Raw genomic sequence first — 19316 nt, forward strand, 5'->3', positions numbered from 1 at the left:
AGAAAACTCTTTTCCAAATGGCCTCTTACTAGCCATCTATGGTAGAACAATTCACCTTGACTTATTTGTGAAATGAAGGAAATTAGTACCTTCGTACCTATTTTGTGTGTGTGTGTGTGTGTGTGGTGAGACTCAATTTTGCGAGTTGTATTTTTAGGAATAAAAGAAATGGATGTGTCATTTTATCTGTTAATGGGAAGGCGGGAAAGAGGAAAAAAAGAAAGGGAGAGAGTTGCAGGGCATTTTATCTATAGGAGAGAGGGAGGGTGAAAGATTTAGGCAGGACGACAAATAAAAAGAGGCTTAGTTTCCTGAGACTGTCGGGGAAGTTGACAGAAACTTACACTCAAGGGAAAGAAGAAAGCTCTCTCAGAGAATTCAAGTAGTTGCCAGGTCCGGTGAACCCATGTCCAGAATTTTCCTCCGCATGGCTGCAGGAGGAGGACGGGTTAGCTTGAGACCCTCAACAAACTTCTTTCCAGCCTGTGGGGCACCCTGGCGTGCGCTCTGGCTTCCAAGGCACCCAAGTTGTCCCTCGCTTCCCCGGGGCTGCCCGGATCAGGATTTAGAAAGCCGTGCGCCCCACGGACGGTAAGGATCTCCAAGTTAACAATTCTCTGAGGTCTTTGACCAGCTTCTTCTGGATGTTTCTGCGGCACTAGGTGCCCACCCGCGCGCCAGGGCATTATACAGCACCTTGTGGGGTGGCTCCTCAGCGTGGGGTGCCCGCGTCCACAACTGTGAACCAGTATATGCAGGTGAACCCGCGTACAGTGGCTCCCGGGCAGCCAACAGAGCTTCAGAGGCGGTGATCTTGATGATGCGATGTCGGCTCCCTTTCATCATTTACATTTCTACTGCTATTTATTTGGCCAATAAATAACAAGAATAAAACGTATACGTATTTTTGTCTTCGCGCTCTCGGGATCGTGGCAGGTCTTTTAGAGAAGAGGAGAAATAAATGAAGAGAAACCACGGCGGTCCCAGCGGCTGCTCTGGGGACCCCTAAAACCAGTAGCTTAGATGACCGGACCCTAGGGCCCGGTCATCTGAAACCAGGGGTTACAAGTCCCACCGACCCGGGAGAGAGACGTCCAGGCTTCCCCCTCGCGGGGTCGGGCCCCTCAGCCAAGAGTGGCGCTGGCCGGGCTCCAGACGCGGGAAGGTGCCAAGCCCAGCGCACTTCGCTCTGGCGATGCGCGCGGACGCCCGGGGCGCGCTCGATCCGCCCTGCTTGGCTGGAGCGCGCGAGGCGGCGCGCGCCGTCCCCGGGGACAGCCGGGAGGCCGACCGGCTAGCTGGAGAGGCGAGAGCTCGGCGTCCGGCGGCGGGCTGGCGTGCTTCTAGCCGCCTCACGCGGTTGCACTGCGCTGCGGGGCGCCGGGCCCCGGACTCTGAGGGTGCGCGGTGACGGGTGGCACACACCGTGCCCGGGAGCGGCGGGCATAGCTCCCCGGACCACCCGCGCGCCAAGCGGCTCCAGACGGCCGGGAGACGCCCCCTGGCCCCCACCCCAGAGTGGCCCGGACGGGCGAGCAGGACCCGCGGGAGGAGGAGGAGGCGGCGCCGCCGGGACTGCCTCCCCCCCCACCCCCTCGCGTCTCCTCCCCGCGCCACCGGGAAGGACAAGGGGACTGGGCACGGGGACCCCGGCCAGTGAGCGCCCGTGCCCCGGGGCCGCCCCTCGCGCGCTCTCTCCCGCCGCGAGCCCGGGCCGGTCTCGCCTCGCATGGTGCTGGCCGCAGCCATGAGCCAGGACGCTGAGCCCAGCGGCCCCGAGCAACCGGACAGAGATGCCCGCAGCGTGCCCGGTGCCCCGGCGCCCCCGGCGCCCCCAGGCCCACGAGGGATGCAGCCGCCGCCACCACCGCCGCCGCCGCCTCCGCCCCAAGCCGGCCTACCCCAGATCATCCAAAAGTAAGAGGAGGGAAGTGGGGAGCGAGGACCCGGGTGCGCTTGGGGGATACACGCCGGGCGCCCCCTTCTGTGGCTTCCCCTCTCCGTCCCTGCTAAACTTCTTTCGGCCGCCTTGCGTTTGAAGTTTTCCTGTCCTTCCTCCGGGCAGAGTTGGTGTCAATTTGACTGTTCATGAGCTTGGGGAGAGGGAAGCCTAGCTATCTGGAGAAAATAATCGCGTTCTTCCTCATCCCCTTTCTCTAATCTTCAGGGACGTTACTGGATATTTTGTACTAAAATAGCTCAAACCGGGGGGAAATGACCCAGAGGTAATATTTCATCTTTTTATTCCCAAGAAGCCGCGAGAATGTATAGAGAGCCGTGCGTGAGTGTGTGTGCGCGCGCGGGAGGGTGTGTAAGTAAAATGCCCGAAGAAACCACCGTTAATGGTGCCCCTGAAGTCAACCAGTGATACTGGATGAAAAAGGTGCTGAGGGCTTGTAGACAGCATGTTTTGCTTTGCCCTGAAAGAAGGGTTTACACGTTGCAAGAAGGCCCTTGCGAAGAGTTCTCAGCCGCGCCACCGTTTTACCATTAATGTTACCATCTTGTGATTCGGGTGAACTATGCGGCTTGGGTCGCGACTTATCTGGGCCGGCAGGCCCAGTGCGTGAGTAAGATTGGGGATGATCAATAGGCTCTGAGAAGCTCTTTCAGCCAATATGGGGGACACAAAAAGAAAACGGTGAGGTTTCGTTTGTTCTTTCGAGATTTTGTTTGACAGTTTTAAGGCCTAGAATGTTGGTGTGTTTGAAGGATCTTTATTCTCCTAAAGGTTTCCCTCAGCTTGTAATGAAGTCCTCAAACCTAGTTTAAGAAGTGTAGGAATGTCTGAATGATGAGTGCTTGGGTGAAACTGGAGAAAACTAGGGAAATATACACAAGGACAGCAAAATCAATCCTGTGGAATCCAGCAGAGGTTTTCCACTGCTGTTGTATTGATGCTTTGAGTTACATAAACTTATTAACACGTAGTGGTAAGAGAAATAACCAGTGATGGAGCATAAATAGAAGTAAATATTGTATTTTAAGACTGACTTATGCAATAGAAATAGTGAAAATTTAAGTTTGACATCAAAGAACGCTAGTATGTCTCAGAACAAAATGGTTCCCTTTTTTTTTTTTGACTGGTAGAATATTAAAAGCTCTATTTATGGACAACTTTTTGCTTTGGTTTGATTTTATATAACTGTCAACTACTTACGTAGCTAACTATTTGAAATGGAAAATATTTTATACTGTTATTCTCTTCCTATTGTTTTGCAAATAATTTCAGCTAGGATTTACTAAATATGATGGACAGTTTAAGTACATTATTACTTAAAATTTCTCTTTAGTCCTTAATATAAATATAAACTACCAGAGAAAAAATGTTTAAAACCTAAAGTTTATTTAGTAAAACAAAAAACAAAAAACAAAAAAACCCCATCTAATTAATTGATTATTAATTGGGACACATCAAACGTGTTTTTTGCCATACAGTGTCTTGCGGCTTGAGATTAGGCTACACAGTAATTTTATTGAGTTTGCTTTGGTATTGTAATCACCCTGCATTTTCCTTTCATTTACTTTTAATTAGGAAAAAACTAAGAATTGTATGTTCACAGAAAAATCTTTGTAGATAGATGTCTGATTGTGAAATATTACCAGGTTGGAAATAAAGGTCATTTTGTGGGAAACGGATCATGTCAACTATTTCACTTACCTTATGTAATAAGTAATTTACCTGTAAATTCATCCCCATTTAAAAAATTCCACTTCTGGAATATCTTACTTTAAAAGATAAGCCTGAGCTCTTCAAAGATGGCCCCTTCCGCTGTTAGTCCAGGATGGAGATTCAAAGAAGTGCCTGATGGCTCTGCCTGTGACAGATCGGTGTTCAGGCACCAGGTCCAAGGCCAGTGAATGTGCTCATGGGATTTGATGTTTTGTGCGCTTACGTTTCTGAGTCTTTCTTTATAAGGCTGATTTGGGGTTTGCGCTCCCCTCCGTACCCACTGAAATTCCCCTGGAACCAGGCATAACAGGGCAAATGCTTTGCAGGTCCATCTTTAATGCGCTGAAACTTGAGCAGGTTATTTTGAACCTGCGTTTGCATAATTTAATCTGAGCAACCATTCTTATGTAGTTATGAGGTGCTGTTTGCATCAGCCATCTTTGAGAAAATGTAGCGGGGAGAGGCTGCCCTCAGCCGCAAAATTGTCCGCCTCTTGATTTGAGTTTTGTGAGCCAGAGATTTGGATGAAATTCTCCTCTAGTGGATGGCATGTTAAATACATTTTTGGGGGGGAACCTGTATTTTTTTTTCCTAGTTGTTTGAGTAAGGCTATTATGTAATTTGTAAGAGAAGTTTTGATTGCTTTAAAAATGATCAAGGTATCAAACTTCTTCATGTTGCTTAGTGCTTAAGGAGTACAAGAATTTTATCACTTCTTAATGTCTCTGTTTTCTGATTTTCCTTAATGATGGTTTTCCGTTTTGGATAGAGTTGATGACTTTGTTAAAATAACAGTCCTGATCCTAATAAAAACCAAATCCCGCTCACCTACGTTTCGCTTGGTCTCAAGAGAATGAGATATTACAGTGAATAATGTGACTGATTTTGGTCTTTATTTTATGGGATCCAGTCTCGGCATTTATGAAGATTATGCCAGAAATTAATTACTGTGGAGTACCTTTGTCCTATTCAGGTATATTTAGTTTTCTCATTGTTGCACTGTTAGCTTCAGTCAAGAGATCCGAGACCTCTTTGCTCTTGTTAACCCCTGATTCCTGGCCAATATTGAATTACCTATAATGGATTATCAGCCATGTTTAGACACATATAACTAATATCTTGTAAAATATCATTTTAAACTACATTCTTTAAGCTGGCCAATGTGGAGATATTATTGGGTAAAACATAAAGCATTATGTAAGCCATTTGGACAACAAGAAATACAGATAACACCCTAAGAGGAGATTTGGGATGAGTTTAGGAAATCAGAGTAATTTGAGGGTTTAAATACATATATATATATGTCTTCATATAATCAGAAGTAAGACAATAGTGGTATGTGTTGGCGAATATTTTACAAGGATTTATCTCCTCATATATTCACAATATTTTATTTCTAAAAATATTTTATATTGAAATTTTGTGTTTTATAATCAGATCGAACCCTTGATTTATAAGAAGTTATTTATTAACCTTGATGAACATCAGAAATTACAATTTTAGGTTGTAAGTTTTAAAACTCTCCTCAGAATGAAAACAGAGCCCTTTAGTTCTGTGGGCAATACTGGAGTCATTTGTCAGAGGCAGTTAGAAAGTGTGACATTAATCATGGTGAAAATTAACCAAATAAGCACACACATCTTTTTTGAGGAGAGCACACAGGTGATTTTCCTGAATTATTTGATTTGCAGTGAAATGCTCCTGGTTAATGGATGGTATCAGGTATATTTAATTTGTGAATAGATGATTTATTTTTTCCTTTCCAGATTATTTCGGTATGAGACGTATAAAGATCAGCTGTGATTGGTACGAGACGTATAAAGATCAACTGTGAAAATAGAAAGAGTTTCAGTTTAGTATTTGATAGGGTCACCTGCATGTGTTTGTGACTTACAAAGATATAAATCCAGCCTTGCTCCCTAAAGTTTATAGTCTAATGCACAGCGTTAGGATGCTGGCCAGCTGTTTTCAGAGCAAAGTGCTCCCTGATTCAGTCTAGAAAATGTTACATGTAGTCATTCTGATTGCAGTTAATTTTATAGATGTTTTACATTTGGAAGGATCTCCACATAACTCTTAGAGAGTGCTACACAGGCAAGTTATATGTGATGTCCACCCATTTTGATGAGTCTGCTGACAGTTACACCCAGAATCGGGGAGGAAATAAGAATTTGCCAAAGCGAGACTTTACCTCAACTCATACTTGGTGCTTTTCTAGAAAGAGAATGGAATTTCTCACATCTGTGCCCGTTTCAAACATCGGTTTGAGTCCATTTTTAGGGGGAACAGGGATACACTCATAGAAGGAATTTTGAAAATTTTAAACACCATCTTAAACAGCACGTAAGGCCGGCATTCGGCAGGAGAAAACATCTGAGAGGATTAAGCATTTATCCACAACAGGGAAGGATAGAGGGTGGGTTTGTTTCTTAGCATTCTGAAAACTTTCTTGGCTTTACAAGAAAGCCTGTTAAGATAATTTTTTAAAAAAGAAATTTTGCTTGAGAGTTTGTTGTGATAAGTATTTTTAGACAGTATGGATAGCCATCTAGTTTTGAGTTTTTCTCAGGTTGCGAAAGAGATCAGTATTATGAAATATAGTACATTATTCCCATTAGTCACAGTAAATGGCTATACATATGGTGTACATAGAGCTGTTCTAATGCCCCTGCTCCAAGGGACAAAAGAAGACAAGTTTTATCACCCATTTTATTCTTCTGTCCTCTTACTCTTTTGCTACTGCCTTAGCAGTTTATCAAATTAATAATTTTAAAAGCCCATATCTGTCACTTGGAATGTGGGTGTTGATCTGTTGCCATCTCTCTGTCTTTGCATATAGTTATGGGGTGGGGGGAACCCACCAGGACTGACTCACAGTGAAATGATCCCCCATTATCCAGTTACTCTCTCTCTCTCCCTGATTTATTTTTCTTGCGGCTGTAGGTTCTTGACCCCAGTTAAACTAATCTTTCTTCCCTGCCCACAACAGCTTATCTTCAAGTAAACAAACCAATAGAGCTCAGTTCACAGCTTTGATAAATAAGAATCTACTAAATGTAAGGAACTGAGGTCTCACCAAGGGATAGAATTAAAATGGACTGGGCTAAACTTGGAAAGCAAGAATGGAAGAAGCTTGAAATAGTGGAGCTAAAACTCTGAAGACCAATTCAGAGGCAGGGCTCCCCCTCCCTCATCCTCCCTCGTCTCCTCCGTCAGGCAAAAGCTTGAAGGGGTCTCCTGTGCCACAAAATCCCACTTAATCTGATTTTTATTTCTTGCCACAGTAATTATCTTGTTTGGGATGGTCTGATACGATTTTCTGTATTTTAACAGGGAACGTTGCTGTGGATCCACAGCTGGTGTGACTGGTAGCTGTTTTTAGAGTGCATTGAAAAGTTTTGCAGAAAGTAAATTGATCTGTATTCCAGATTTAGGACAAAGATGGTAATTAGTGGCTTGCAGAAAGGAGCACATGGCAATTCCCTTTCTGGTTATAAACCTGGCTGGGTCTTGGTGATGTATACGTTATCTTCATTTGCTTGTTCCCACCAGTGAGAAGACTGGGAAATCCTGACTTTAATTAAGGAGGCATATTTTTGAACCAGGAATGTGAATTTGGTTTCCAGCAACCAAGGGGGTGCTGGCGGCTGGCTGATATTTTGCCTGGCTCAATGGGTGGTCACTGCTTAATTCCACCCAACTAAGGTTTCAGTCTTTGACATTTACAAGACAGCAAGTTTGGGGTGTCCTGGATTTAATGCATATATCCATCTAATATGATAAAGTCTTTACAGTGGCAGAAGTTGCAGCCAAGTTAATTGATCCTCCCCTTTCCTGCAATTCTTGCTAGATTTTATGAGATAAATAAGTCCCCTGATGGTTTACGAGGCAACTTTTCCAGCTTGATGACAGCAGCTCTGTCAGGGGGATGGTCCATATTGATGTGAATGTACTTAATGAGCAAAAAGGGAGCCATTTAGTAAGTTGTATGAGGATGTGTTAATAATTTGCAGCTCAGCTCGCCAAATAAATCTCTCCATGTGTTCAGAAACAAAAGGCTGGGGGTCATGCCTGCATTTGGGGGTGGTTGTCACCCCATGAAGATAGTTTTCACGCCACTTTTTCCTCCTTTAATGTGGGTATTTGCTTTAAGGATGCACCAGGGCCATTTGCTGCCGCCCTTTCTCTGCACCTGCTTTCTCTCGATCACAGTAATGACCCCTTCAGTTTTCATTTGCCACTTCCACTCTGACCTGAACCTGGAAACCTCCATTCACGACCGTCTGAACATCTTAAATACTTTCTGGTTTTGCAACTTGTCTGTAGACTGTCTTCCAGATATGGGTTTGTCTTTTATTAGACCTGCCCTTAAACCTGACCTCCAGTGTCAGGATGCTGAAGGAGTAGACAAGGTAATATATAAAGACATATGAATTTCACTAAGTTACTTCTTTTGCTTTGTTTTGAAGACATTATTGAGTAGAATCTTTCCAGTGTTGTCAAGTGTAAAATGAGCATCTTTGCCTCCAATTAATTATTGGGTTTCTGACAAAGAGGGTCAGAGAGAAGAAGGAAATTTTGGATTGGGAGCGGGTGACCTGGACAAGCCAATTAACCCTCCTAATCCAGCTTCTCCAGGGACTGGAAGTGATCAATGTCAGTTCCTTCCAAGAATAAAGTTACGTGAATCCCCAGGAATATTGCTGAGTGGTCATTTTGCTGGAAGGCCTCTGCTTTCCTTTTGACATCTGATGGAGAATATATCCCCTATCAGTTCCGTTTTAGTCATGGGCATAGGTACCTGTTTGTGAGATTCATCACTCACACAAGCGACCATAACCACAAGGAGAATGAAATGTCTTCTCCGACATTTGCAAAGTGCATTTGGATCAGTGACATAATTTTAAGACAGACACTTACATACTGATATTAGTGAAAAGGAGGGTGTTTCCTACTGTTATTATTATAAACTTAAAAAAATAAAAACAATTATTTTGGAATGTTAATTATTTGGAAGGTTAAAGTGAATACTTGAGTTTGCAAAAAGAGCACTGTTCTTGTTTCAGGAGACAGATCCAGTAATGTGCACGTGTTGAAAGTCAATTGTCTTCAATGCAAGCAGGAGGGAGCGTGTTTGATGATGTTACTGTTTTTAGAGGCAGAAAACATAAGCACAAAAGCATAGCCGTGACAGAAGTTTCTGGGAGCGGCTGGCTGCCGGGACTCCGACTCCTAAATGGTTCCCTGCATTCTCGTTGGCCCCAGCGTGGGCTGCAGATTCGCCCAGAGCTCGCTGCTGAAAAACACTTTGCAGAGAAATCATCGTTCTCCAAAAGCTGGGCCTGAGGTTTCCGTGTGGGCTCCTTGACTCAGAGAGACCAAATATTGTTTCCAGAGCCTTTCTAGGACCGGGTCTCCCTGAGCCCGGCATCCTCCTGGACGAGCAGGATCACTGATAGCGGAGAGTTTTGGAGAGCCTGTATTTGATACTTGAAGAGATAACTTTTTGTATAAAGCGGGAAGTGAGTGGGTTGTGTGATTCAATCTTGATTAGAGACTTTCGTTTATTTACATAAAGAGGATGAACAGAAGGATATTTATGGCTGCTTTGTCTAAAAGATCAAAAAATTAAAAACCACCTAGGTGTTTCTTGATGAGAAAATAAATCATGTGCTGTGCATGTTATAATAGAATGTACCATTCAGCCATTAGAATGATGCCATCATTCTGGAGTTCCTGTCGTGGCTCAGTGGAAACAAATCCAACTAGGAACCATGAGGTTGTGCGTTAGATCCCTAACCTCGATCAGTGGGTTAAGGACCCAGGGTTGCTGTGAGCTGTGATGTAGGTCGCAGACGAGGCTGGAATCTCTAGTTGCTGTGGCTTTGGCTGTGGCCGGCAGCTATAGCTCCAATTGGACCTCTAGCCTGGGAATCTCCATAAGCCACTAGTATGGCCCCAAAAAGCAAAAAAAAAAAAAAAAAAGCCATTATTCTATGTTTATTAACATGGAATATAAACATATAATGTTACTAGCTAAAAAAATTACAAATAGCGTATGTACAGGGATCTCATGTTTTTTTTAAAAAAATGTGTCTGAGTGTGTGGGTGCCTGCAAGCCTGGAAAAACAAATATAAAATTGTTAACAGTGCTTCTAATTCTGAGTGGTTCAATGATAGTGGTTTGTCTTTTTTTCTTTTTCTTTTTTTGTCTTTTTAGAGCCGCACCCACAGCATTTGGAGGTTCCCAGGTTAGGGGTCAAATTGGAGCTGTAGCTGCTGGCTTACACCAAAGCCACAGAAACCCAGATCCGAGCGATGTCTGCAACCTACACCACAGTTCACAGCAAGGCCGGATTCTTAACCCACTGAGGGAGGCCAGGGATCCCACCTGTGTCATCAGGGATACTAGTCAGATTTGTTTCCGCTGCACCACGATGGGAACTCTGTCTTTTTTCTTTTCTGTACTTTTTTTTCAATAGGTATGTATTAATTTTCTAATCATAAAACAACCTATTTCTGTTTCTGCTTTTTTTTTGTCTTTTTGCCTTTTTTGGGGCTACTCCTGCGGCATATGGAGGTTCCCAGGCTAGGGGTCGAATCGGAGCTGTAGCCGCTGGCCTACACCAGAGCCACAGCAATGCAGGATCCGAGCTGCGTCTACAATGTACACCACAGCTCACGGCAACACCGGATCCTTAACCCACTGAGCAAAGCTAGGGATCAAACCCGCATCCTCATGGATCCTAGTCAGGTTTGTTAACCACTGAGCCACAAAGGGAACTCCCCTATTCCTGTTTTTAAAAACAAAAATAGGAATGGACCTTTCATGTTGGTATTGTACTCTCTTTAAGACTGAATTGGCCGTTAGCACCCTAGATTTTAGACCTGGAAGACACCTGAGAGCTGCTATAGCCCAGCCCTCCTGTTTTTCTAGGTAAGACAAGTGAGCATCAGAGAAATCAAGTAAATTGTTTGAGGTCACACAGCAAGGTAGTGGCCAGGCTGTGACAGGACTCTTCATCTTTGCATCTGTTATATCTTCTGCTAGCTGCCCTTTTGTTTGCCTGAAACTGGGGGAGAGAAACGGAGAAGATTCATAAACTGACCCTTTGCCGACCTAGTCTGCTCAACCACTCCCCTCCCACAAAAGAATTTTGAAAAGCATCTTTGGGTATGTTATCTCCTCTCATCTCTCCCCCCAAAGGTTTTTCTGCATGTGGGGGATGGACTGGGTCTCTATGGAGCGTCTCATACTCTGTTCTGTCCTTCCAGACAGAAGCTGAGCATCACATATTTTTCTCCCGATTTGAAAGTAAATAGCATAACCATAATTCGGTTGTCATTGTTAGGAAAACCAGTCTTACCTAGATAATTTTCCTAGTAAACACTCAATTTTTAACTTTTTCCAGTTGTCAGAAAATGTCTCACTTAGCGATTTTTAAACCTCCCTGGTTCAGGTTCTCAGTGCATATGTTCACAATGTCTCTTTTATTTATCTATTTATTATTATTATTATTTTGTTTTTTGTCTTTTTTAGGGCTGCACCTGTGGCATATGGAGGTTCCCAGGCTAGGGGTCTAGTCAGAGCTACAGCCGCCGGCCTATGCCAGAGCCACAGCAACGCCAGATCCGAGCCGCATCTGCGACCTACATCACAGCTCACGGCAATGCTGGATCCTTAACCCACAATGCTGGATCCTTAACCCACTGAGCGAGGCCAGGGATCGAACCGTGTCCTCATGGATACTAGTCAGATTCGTTTCCGCTACGCCACGATGGGAACTCCAGTGTCTCTTTTAATTTAGCAAGAGTGCTTGCCTTTTTCTGTTCTTCGTGACCGAAAATTCCAGGCTAGTTGTCTTGTGGAATGATCCATAATCTGGATGAGTCTGTGATCCTCAAGATCACATTCAGGTTAAGCATTTTGGCAAGAATATGCATATTATGGGTGATGTGTGGTCCGCTAAGTTCGATCCCTTAGTTAACATGGTCACTGCCAGATCTCTCCATCACAACAGGACCTTTTCTCTTTGTGATTAGTAAGTTGTCTTTGGCACGAATACAGGAAGACCTTCTGAATATCCTGTTTCCCAACACACTTTCACCTAGTAGTTTTATCTTTTAATTTGACCTTTTGTTTGTTTGTTTGTTTGTTTTTAAGAAATTCTTCAATGAAATAGGCGGAACAGGAACGATAAATATCATTTTAGAATGAATTAGTTTGGCTATGTAGGTTAAATCAGACAGTCTTGCGAATAGGTTTGCATTGTATCAGCCCACAGATATTATCTGGATCCTCTGGATTTCTAGTTTTGACTTGATAAGAACTCAATTGATAGGCCTTCCACTTTCAATTTAACCCTTTCAGCAGACATTCTACCCTGGGCTATAGAGCTTTTTAATGTCCATATAAAGAGAATATAAATTCCTTTTAATGGTGAAGGCAGTAACTTGATGGTAACATAACTTTTGCCTAGCTCTCACAATTTAGGGGGCATTCTCAAAGCTCTGTTGACTCTCTGCAGAAAGCTTTTCTCTCCCTTTTCAAAATCACCATATGAAGCCGACTTTAAAAATGAGTGATGACTTGCCTTGGAGCCTAAACTGGATGAGTCCTGGAGCTGGTCTGTGACTACTGATTTATCCATGCTTTTTAGATTTAAGTTACACAGCTATTTTTGCCTCTTCCAGATTGGTACTCTTATTTTCATGCACAAAATATGTATGGGTGGGGAAAGTGGTGTAGAGTAGTGAAAAGCATCAGGAGCAGACATTCTCCAGGTTCTAGATTCAAGGTTTGCCACCCTAACCCTGAACCTCAATATTCTCATCTGTAAAATGGAATAGTAATAATAAAGTGACTAACAGCTAACATTCTTTGAGTGCTTTCTGTGTGTCAGCTACTAGTTTAAGCACTTAACGTGTATTTAATCCACTTAATCATTTAATCCAACAACAATCCTGTGAGATTACTGGTGTTATTCTCCCCAATTTATAGATGAGGCATTCAAGTCACAAACGTGAAAGGACTCAGCAAAGCTAAGAAAAATAGAATTTATGAAAGAACTGGTGGAATGGGGCTGGGATGGGAAAATGGTATGTAAATTCAGGTGACCAGGTCATCTCTATTAAATATCTACGTCCTCGGAGTTCCTGTGGTGGCTCAGCAGTTAACGAATCTGACTAGTATCCATGAGGATGCAGATTCAATCCTTGGCCTTGCTCAGGGGTTAAGGATCCAGTGTTGCTGTTAGCTATGGTGTAGGTCGCAGACACGGCTCGGATCCTGCATTGCTGTGACTGTGGCAATAGGCTGGCAGCTGTAGTAGCTCCAATTTGACCCCTAGCCTGGGAACCTCCATATGCCACGGATGCGGCCCTAAAAAGCACAAATAAATAAATAAATATCTATGTCCTCAAAATAATTTATTGAAAACCCATCATTTACGAAGAAAATATTGTAGGAAAAAATTGCTAAAATAAATTCGAAAGCAGGCCAAATTTAGTTTGAGACAAGCTAAGCAGTCCATTTAAAGGCACTTTTTTCCCTGTTTCTTGTAGCTCTAAGTCTTCCTTTTGGTTTAAAGTGAAATCCATATCCCAATTTAAATTCCATGAGCAAATCTGACTCTGGCATTTGATTCACTGTCTTATTCTGCTTGTTATGCATGTTAGGCAAGATCTGAATTTGATGCTCATGGAGAGTATATAAACACTTATAATCCTCTCGGCATGTGCTAAAATAATAACAGATATGATCATTTGATTTGCAGAGTGAGCCTCTGCCAAGTTCAACCAGACCATTTTTGAACTAATTCAAAAACCAGGATTCAGCAATGATTAAAGTGTCCTAGGCTCCTATTAATAGCTAAAAGAATTTCTGACTTGAAACATGGCCACATCAAGCTCGCTTAGTCTCCACCAGACTGTACTCCTGAATGGTTTTAGCAGACATTGTTACAGGTGTTCTTTTGCTTTAAGAAACTACTGAATGTAAAAAGCAGGCTTAATAGAATCAATAAATCAGGGAAGGATTGTTTGCTTTGGACTTTCCAAAGGGTTTAGAGTACAGATCCTTTAAATAGTGAGTTCCTCAGTGTATTTTAAGTAGAAATTTAAGAACTCTGAGAATTTACAGGTCCATCGATAATTTTTAAAACATTTTGGGGTCTTTTTAAAATTTTACAGGGCTGTAATTGAGTACACTAAGCTGCACATATGTATTTTATTTTTTTTAATTACTTAATGAATTTTATTATATTTATAGGTGTACAACAATCATCACAACCAAATTTTACAGCATTTCCATCCCAAACCCTCAGTGTATCCCCCCACCTCCCAACCTGTCTCACTTGGAAACCATAGGTTTTTCAAAGTCTATGAGTCAGTATCAGTTCTGCAAAGAAGTTCATTGTGTCCTTTTTTTAGATTTCATATGTAAGTGATAGCATTTGATGTTGGTGTCTCATTGTCTGACTGACTTCACTTAGCATGATAATTTCTGGGTCCATCCATGTTGCTGCAAATGCCATTATTTCTTTCCTTTTAATGGCTGAGTAATATTCCATTATGTGTATGTACCACATCTTCTTTATCCACTCCTCTATCGATGGGCATTTAGGTTGTTTCCATGTCTTGGCTATTATTTATAGTGTTGCAGTGAACATTGGAGTACATGTGTAGCTGCACATATTTAAAGCATCCATCAAACAATCAAGAAAGTAAACATTTTTTCACCCTTAAGAGTTTCTTCATTCCATTTGTAATTTGTCCCTCTGTCTTTCCTTTAACCCCCTTCTCCTCAGGCCACCAGTGATCTGCTTTCTAGCACTGTAGATGAGTGTGCATTTTCTAGAATCTTATGCAAGTGAAATCATTATGTACTCTTTTTGTTGTCTGCCTATTTCACTCAACATAATGATTTTTGGGGAAATAATAATTTTTAAAAACTGTGGTAAAATACATGAAACATTAACCACTGTAACTTACTTTATTTTATTGGCTGCACCTATAGCATGTGGAAGTTCCTGGGCTGGAGATCAACTCCCCATCTCAGCAGCTACCTAAGCCACTGCAGAGACAACGCTGGATCCTTGACTCGCTGTGCCACAGTGGGAACTCCTATTTATTTATTTATTTTTGGCCGCACCTGTGGCATGCAGAGTTTCCTGGGCCAGGGATCAAACCTGCGCCACAGCAGTTACCCAAGCCATAGCAGTGGCAATGCCAGATCCTTTACCCACTGAGCCACCAGGGCACTCCTATTTTAATTATTTTAAAGTGTAGTTGAGTGGTATTAAATACATTTATAATGTTGTTTGACTGCTGCTGCTATCTAGCTCCAGAACATTTGCTTCACTCCAAAAGGAAACCCTGTCCCCTTTGGGCAGTTATTCCCCATTCCCTTCACCCCCAGGCCTTTGGCAAACACTAATCTACTTTTTATATCTCTAAGGACTTGCCTATTCTGAACAGTTCATAAAAATGGACTCATACAATATCTGGCCTTTTGAATCAGGCTTTCTTTCCCTTAGCATAATATTTTCAAGGTTAATCCATGTTATAAGATGTATCAATACCTCATTCCTTTTTATTGCAGAATAAAATTCCATTGTCTAGATAAAGGATGTTTTGTTTTTCCAACCATCAGTTGATGGATTTGGGTTGTCTCCATCTTTTGACTATTGTGAACAATGCTGCTATAAAATTCGTGTGCAAGTTTTTGCTTGAACACCTGTTTCTAATTCTTTTGGGTATGTATCTTGAAGTGGAATTGCTGAGTCATATGTTAATTCTGGGCTTAATTTATTGAGGAACTTCCAGACTGTTTTCAAAAGTGGCTGCATTATTTGACATTCCTACCAGCAATAGATGAGGCTTCTCTTTTCTCCACAATCTTGCCAACCCTTGTTATTTTCCTTTTTTAAGAAACATTATGGCCATCCTCGTGGGTATGAAGTAGTATCTCACTGTGGTTTTGATTTGCATTTCCTTAATGACTAATGAGCATCTTTTCATGTGCTTTTTGTGTTTTTATCTTATTTAGAGAAATGTCTATTCAAGTCCTTTGTTTCTTTTTAATATTGAGTTATTTATCTTTTTGATGTTAAATTATAAGAGTTCTTTATAAATTCTGGAAATTAGACCCTTGTCAGATATATGATTTGCAAGTATTTTCTCTCATTTGGTGGGTTTTCATTCAGCGTATGATCTTAAGGTCCATCTGTTCTTTTGCATATTATCAAAAGTTTGGGCTTTTTTATTGCTGAGTGGTACTCTATTTTGTGGATATATCATAAATTATTTATCCATTCACCTGTTGATGGACGTTCAGGTTGTTTCCAATTTTTTGGTTATTAAAAATGAAGCTGTATGAACATTCCTTTTCATGGTTTCGTTTGTTTGTTTGCTTTTTAGGGCCGCACAGGCAGCATATGGGGGTTTCCAGGCTAGGGGTGGAACTGGAGCTGTAGCTGCCTGCCTACACCACAGCTCATGACAACGCCAGATTCTTAACCCACTGAGCGAGGCCAGGGATCGAACCTGAGTCCTCTTGGATACTAGTCAGATTCATTAACCACTGAGCCATGATGGGAACTCCATTTTTTTTTCTTTTCATGTTTTATTTATATTAATTTTTTGGCCACACCCAGGCCAGGAGTTGAACCTGAGCCACAGCAGTGACAATGAGCCACAGCAGTGACAATGAAGAATGCTTAACCTGCTAAGCTACCAGGGAGCTCCCCTTTGCAAGTGTTTTGTTTTGTTTTTGTCTTTTTAGGGCTGCACCTGCAGCATATGAAAGTTCCCAGGCTAGGGGTCTAACTGGAGCTATGCTGCTGGCCTATACCACAGCCACATTATGCCCCATCAGAGCCTTGTCTTTGACTTACACTGCAGTTCACGGCAACACTGGGTCCTTACCCCACTGAGGGAGGCCAGGGATGAAACCTGCATCCTCATAGTTACTAGTTGGGTTCATTATCCCTGAGCCACAATGGGAACTACCCCTTTGCAAGTTTTCATGTAAACATGTCTTTTGGTTTTCTTGGGTAAATATCTAGGCCCATGATAATTTAACCTTTTGGGAGCACAGATGTTATACACAAGAATCATTTCGGGGAGTGAAAACACCTTTGAGTTTTCATGACTGTGTTTTTGAATGGAGATAATTTACTAATATCAAACTTCAAAGCTTTTAAAGAATACACACTTTGTCATCTTAGTTTTCAGTGTCAATCACTGACAGTTTTTTTTTCTTCTTCTATTGATGCCTATTCCTTCAATAATCTTTCATTTGACAAATAATTATTACCCTGGAGATGGGCAGAAGATGAATAAGAAAACAAGCTGAGGGACTTGCCATCGTGGCTCAGTGGAAACAAATCTAACTAGTAACCATGAGGATGCAGGTTTGATCCCTGGCCTCACTCAGTGGGTTAAGGATCCGGTGTTGCCTTGAGCCATGGTGTAGATCACAGACATGGCTTGGATCTGGCGTTGCTGTGGCCAGCAGCTGTAGCTCCCATTAAACCCCTAGCCTGGGAACTTCCATATACCGCAGGTGCAGGTGTGGCCCTAAAAAGCAAAAAACAAAAGAAAAGAAAGAAAACAAGCTAAAGTGTCCCTAGAGATCATCTAATTCAATTCTCTGGTTTTATAGAAAAGGAAGCCAGGTCCAGAAAGAAGACCAGATTTACCAAAGGCCACTCAACTATCAGAGAAGTTCAGTGAGCAGAGAAAACATACGAGCCTGGGAGGGTGCTTTCAAGTCTCCTAGTACTGAGGGGTCTAGAGATGCCACAGTGCCAGGGTTGAGTGGACAGCACTGTTTTTCACAAAGCACTGTTTTTCCTCCTAGGTTATCCCATTTAATCCTCCAACAACCCTGTGAAGTAGGTAGGGATTAAGTAAGTACTAGCAGTTCAGGGTCCTCCAGCCAATGATCGGAGAGCCCAGGCTCAGAGCCAGACCCTTTGACCTGGTTCCAACTGGCACTGCTCCTTCCTTCCTTTGAAGCCCTTCCCGCACCCACCGCCACTGCCGGGGGCCTCCCAGCTTCTCCCCAGCCTCCAGCACGGCCGGTCCATGGACCTTTCTTTTCCCTCTACCAGCACAGCCTTGACCATGTCATCTGCTTGTTGCCTGTAGGTGGAGGTTCAGATGCTTAGAAGCCCCTTCTGGGCCCTGCTTAGCTGTCCAACCCTGGGCTTGTTCCTTTTTTTTTTTTTTTTTTTTTTTTAATGTGGGACTTGTGGCATATGAAAATTCCCAGGCTAGGGGTTGAATTGTAGCTGTAGCTGCCAGCCTACACCATAGCCCACAGGATCCGAGCCCTGTCTATGACCTACACCACAGCTCACAGCAACACGGGATCCTTAAGCTAGTAATCGAGGCCAGGGATGGAACCTGTATCCTCACACATACTAGTCAGGTTCCTAACCAGTTGAGCCACAACAGGAACTCCCAGCCCGGGGCCTGCTCTGTCTCGGCTGCCCTCCTCATCCCTCTACCTTCTATGACCTTCTCTCTCCTCAACTGGAACATTCCTTTTGTGTTGATGGATTGTGCTGAGACCTCCCCTCTTCAAGGGAGTTCTCCCTGGCCCCAGGCAGGAAGGGGCCTTGGGGGTGCCTGTTTCCTGTAATGCCCGTGGCCTCTACTGTAGCCTTTACCCCACACTCACCTCTTGTTGGTCTCCCCTAAAAACCCCGCGGGACCTTTGCAGGCAGGGCCCCTGTCATTCACCTTGGTGTTCCCAGTGTCTGGCAGGGTCTCTGGCATGTAGTTTGTTGAACACATGAGGAAAGGAGCAACTTAACTGTTGATCTCATTGACTTGGGGATGAAAAAAACCACTCAGGAGGGCCTCACGGCTGAGGTTTGAGATGAGGCCAACGCTTGGTTTTCTCCAACTCATGTTTTGTGTGGGCTGCCTGTCCAAAAGGCCAAGAGAGAGACAAATATTCTGCTTTTATGTTTGGAGAGGTGGTGTAAGTGGTGGGGTGTGTGTGAGAGGGGCTCAGACACAGGAAGTAAGCATCCCAAGAAACCCATGTGAGAGAGCAGTGGCGCTTCTGATAGAGGGTGGGCTTCCTACAGGATCAACAACATAAAAAAAAAAAAAAAAAGGAGTTCCCATCGTGGCACAGTGGTTGATGAATCCGACTAGGAACCATGAGGTTGTGGGTTCGATCCCTGGTCTTGCTCAGTGGGTTAAGGATCCAGCGTTGCCGTGAGCTGTGGTGTAGGGTCGCAGACGCAGCTCGGATCCTGTGTTTCTGTGGCTGTGGCGTAGGCCGACCGCTACAGCTCCTATTCCACCTCTAGCCTGGGAACCTCCATATGCCGCAGGAGCAGCCCAAGAAATGGCAAAAAGACAAAAAGACAAAAAAAAAAAATGACACAGGGACAGGAGCATAGGAAGGAAGTGCTGAACACGTGTGTCATGATGTAACCTGACTTTCTGTCTCACTCAGTCACCTCCAGCCAGGGACTTGATTGTACCTTTAAAGGGACAGGCAATTTCCAGGCCAAATTTCTTCTGTGAGATTCAGTTCAAATAGGAGAAGTGGGGGATGTGACCACTTGGAACACCTCTTAAAGCCCCATTGGGAGTTCTCTTGTGGAGCAGTGGGTTA

At 43.3% G+C, this 19316-nt stretch overlaps 1 protein-coding gene across 2 annotated transcripts in view; it reads left to right on the forward strand.

Annotated features, from left to right (window-relative positions):
• Positions 1 to 1298: 1298 nt before the first annotated feature.
• The window catches only part of RBM20 (RNA binding motif protein 20), a 206754-nt gene continuing 188736 nt past the window's right edge, over positions 1299 to 19316 (forward strand). Inside the window, exon 1 of one of the 2 annotated variants that reach the window (XM_047760977.1) lies at positions 1299 to 1917. In XM_047760977.1, the coding sequence (XP_047616933.1) occupies positions 1730 to 1917 (188 nt within the window). In that variant the 5' untranslated portion in view covers positions 1299 to 1729. The remainder of the gene's footprint in view (positions 1918 to 19316) is intronic. The other variant, XM_047760979.1, reaches the window with a different exon arrangement.

Source organism: Phacochoerus africanus, chromosome 15 (genome assembly GCF_016906955.1).
Source record: "Phacochoerus africanus isolate WHEZ1 chromosome 15, ROS_Pafr_v1, whole genome shotgun sequence".
NCBI classification, from domain to species: domain Eukaryota; kingdom Metazoa; phylum Chordata; class Mammalia; order Artiodactyla; family Suidae; genus Phacochoerus; species Phacochoerus africanus.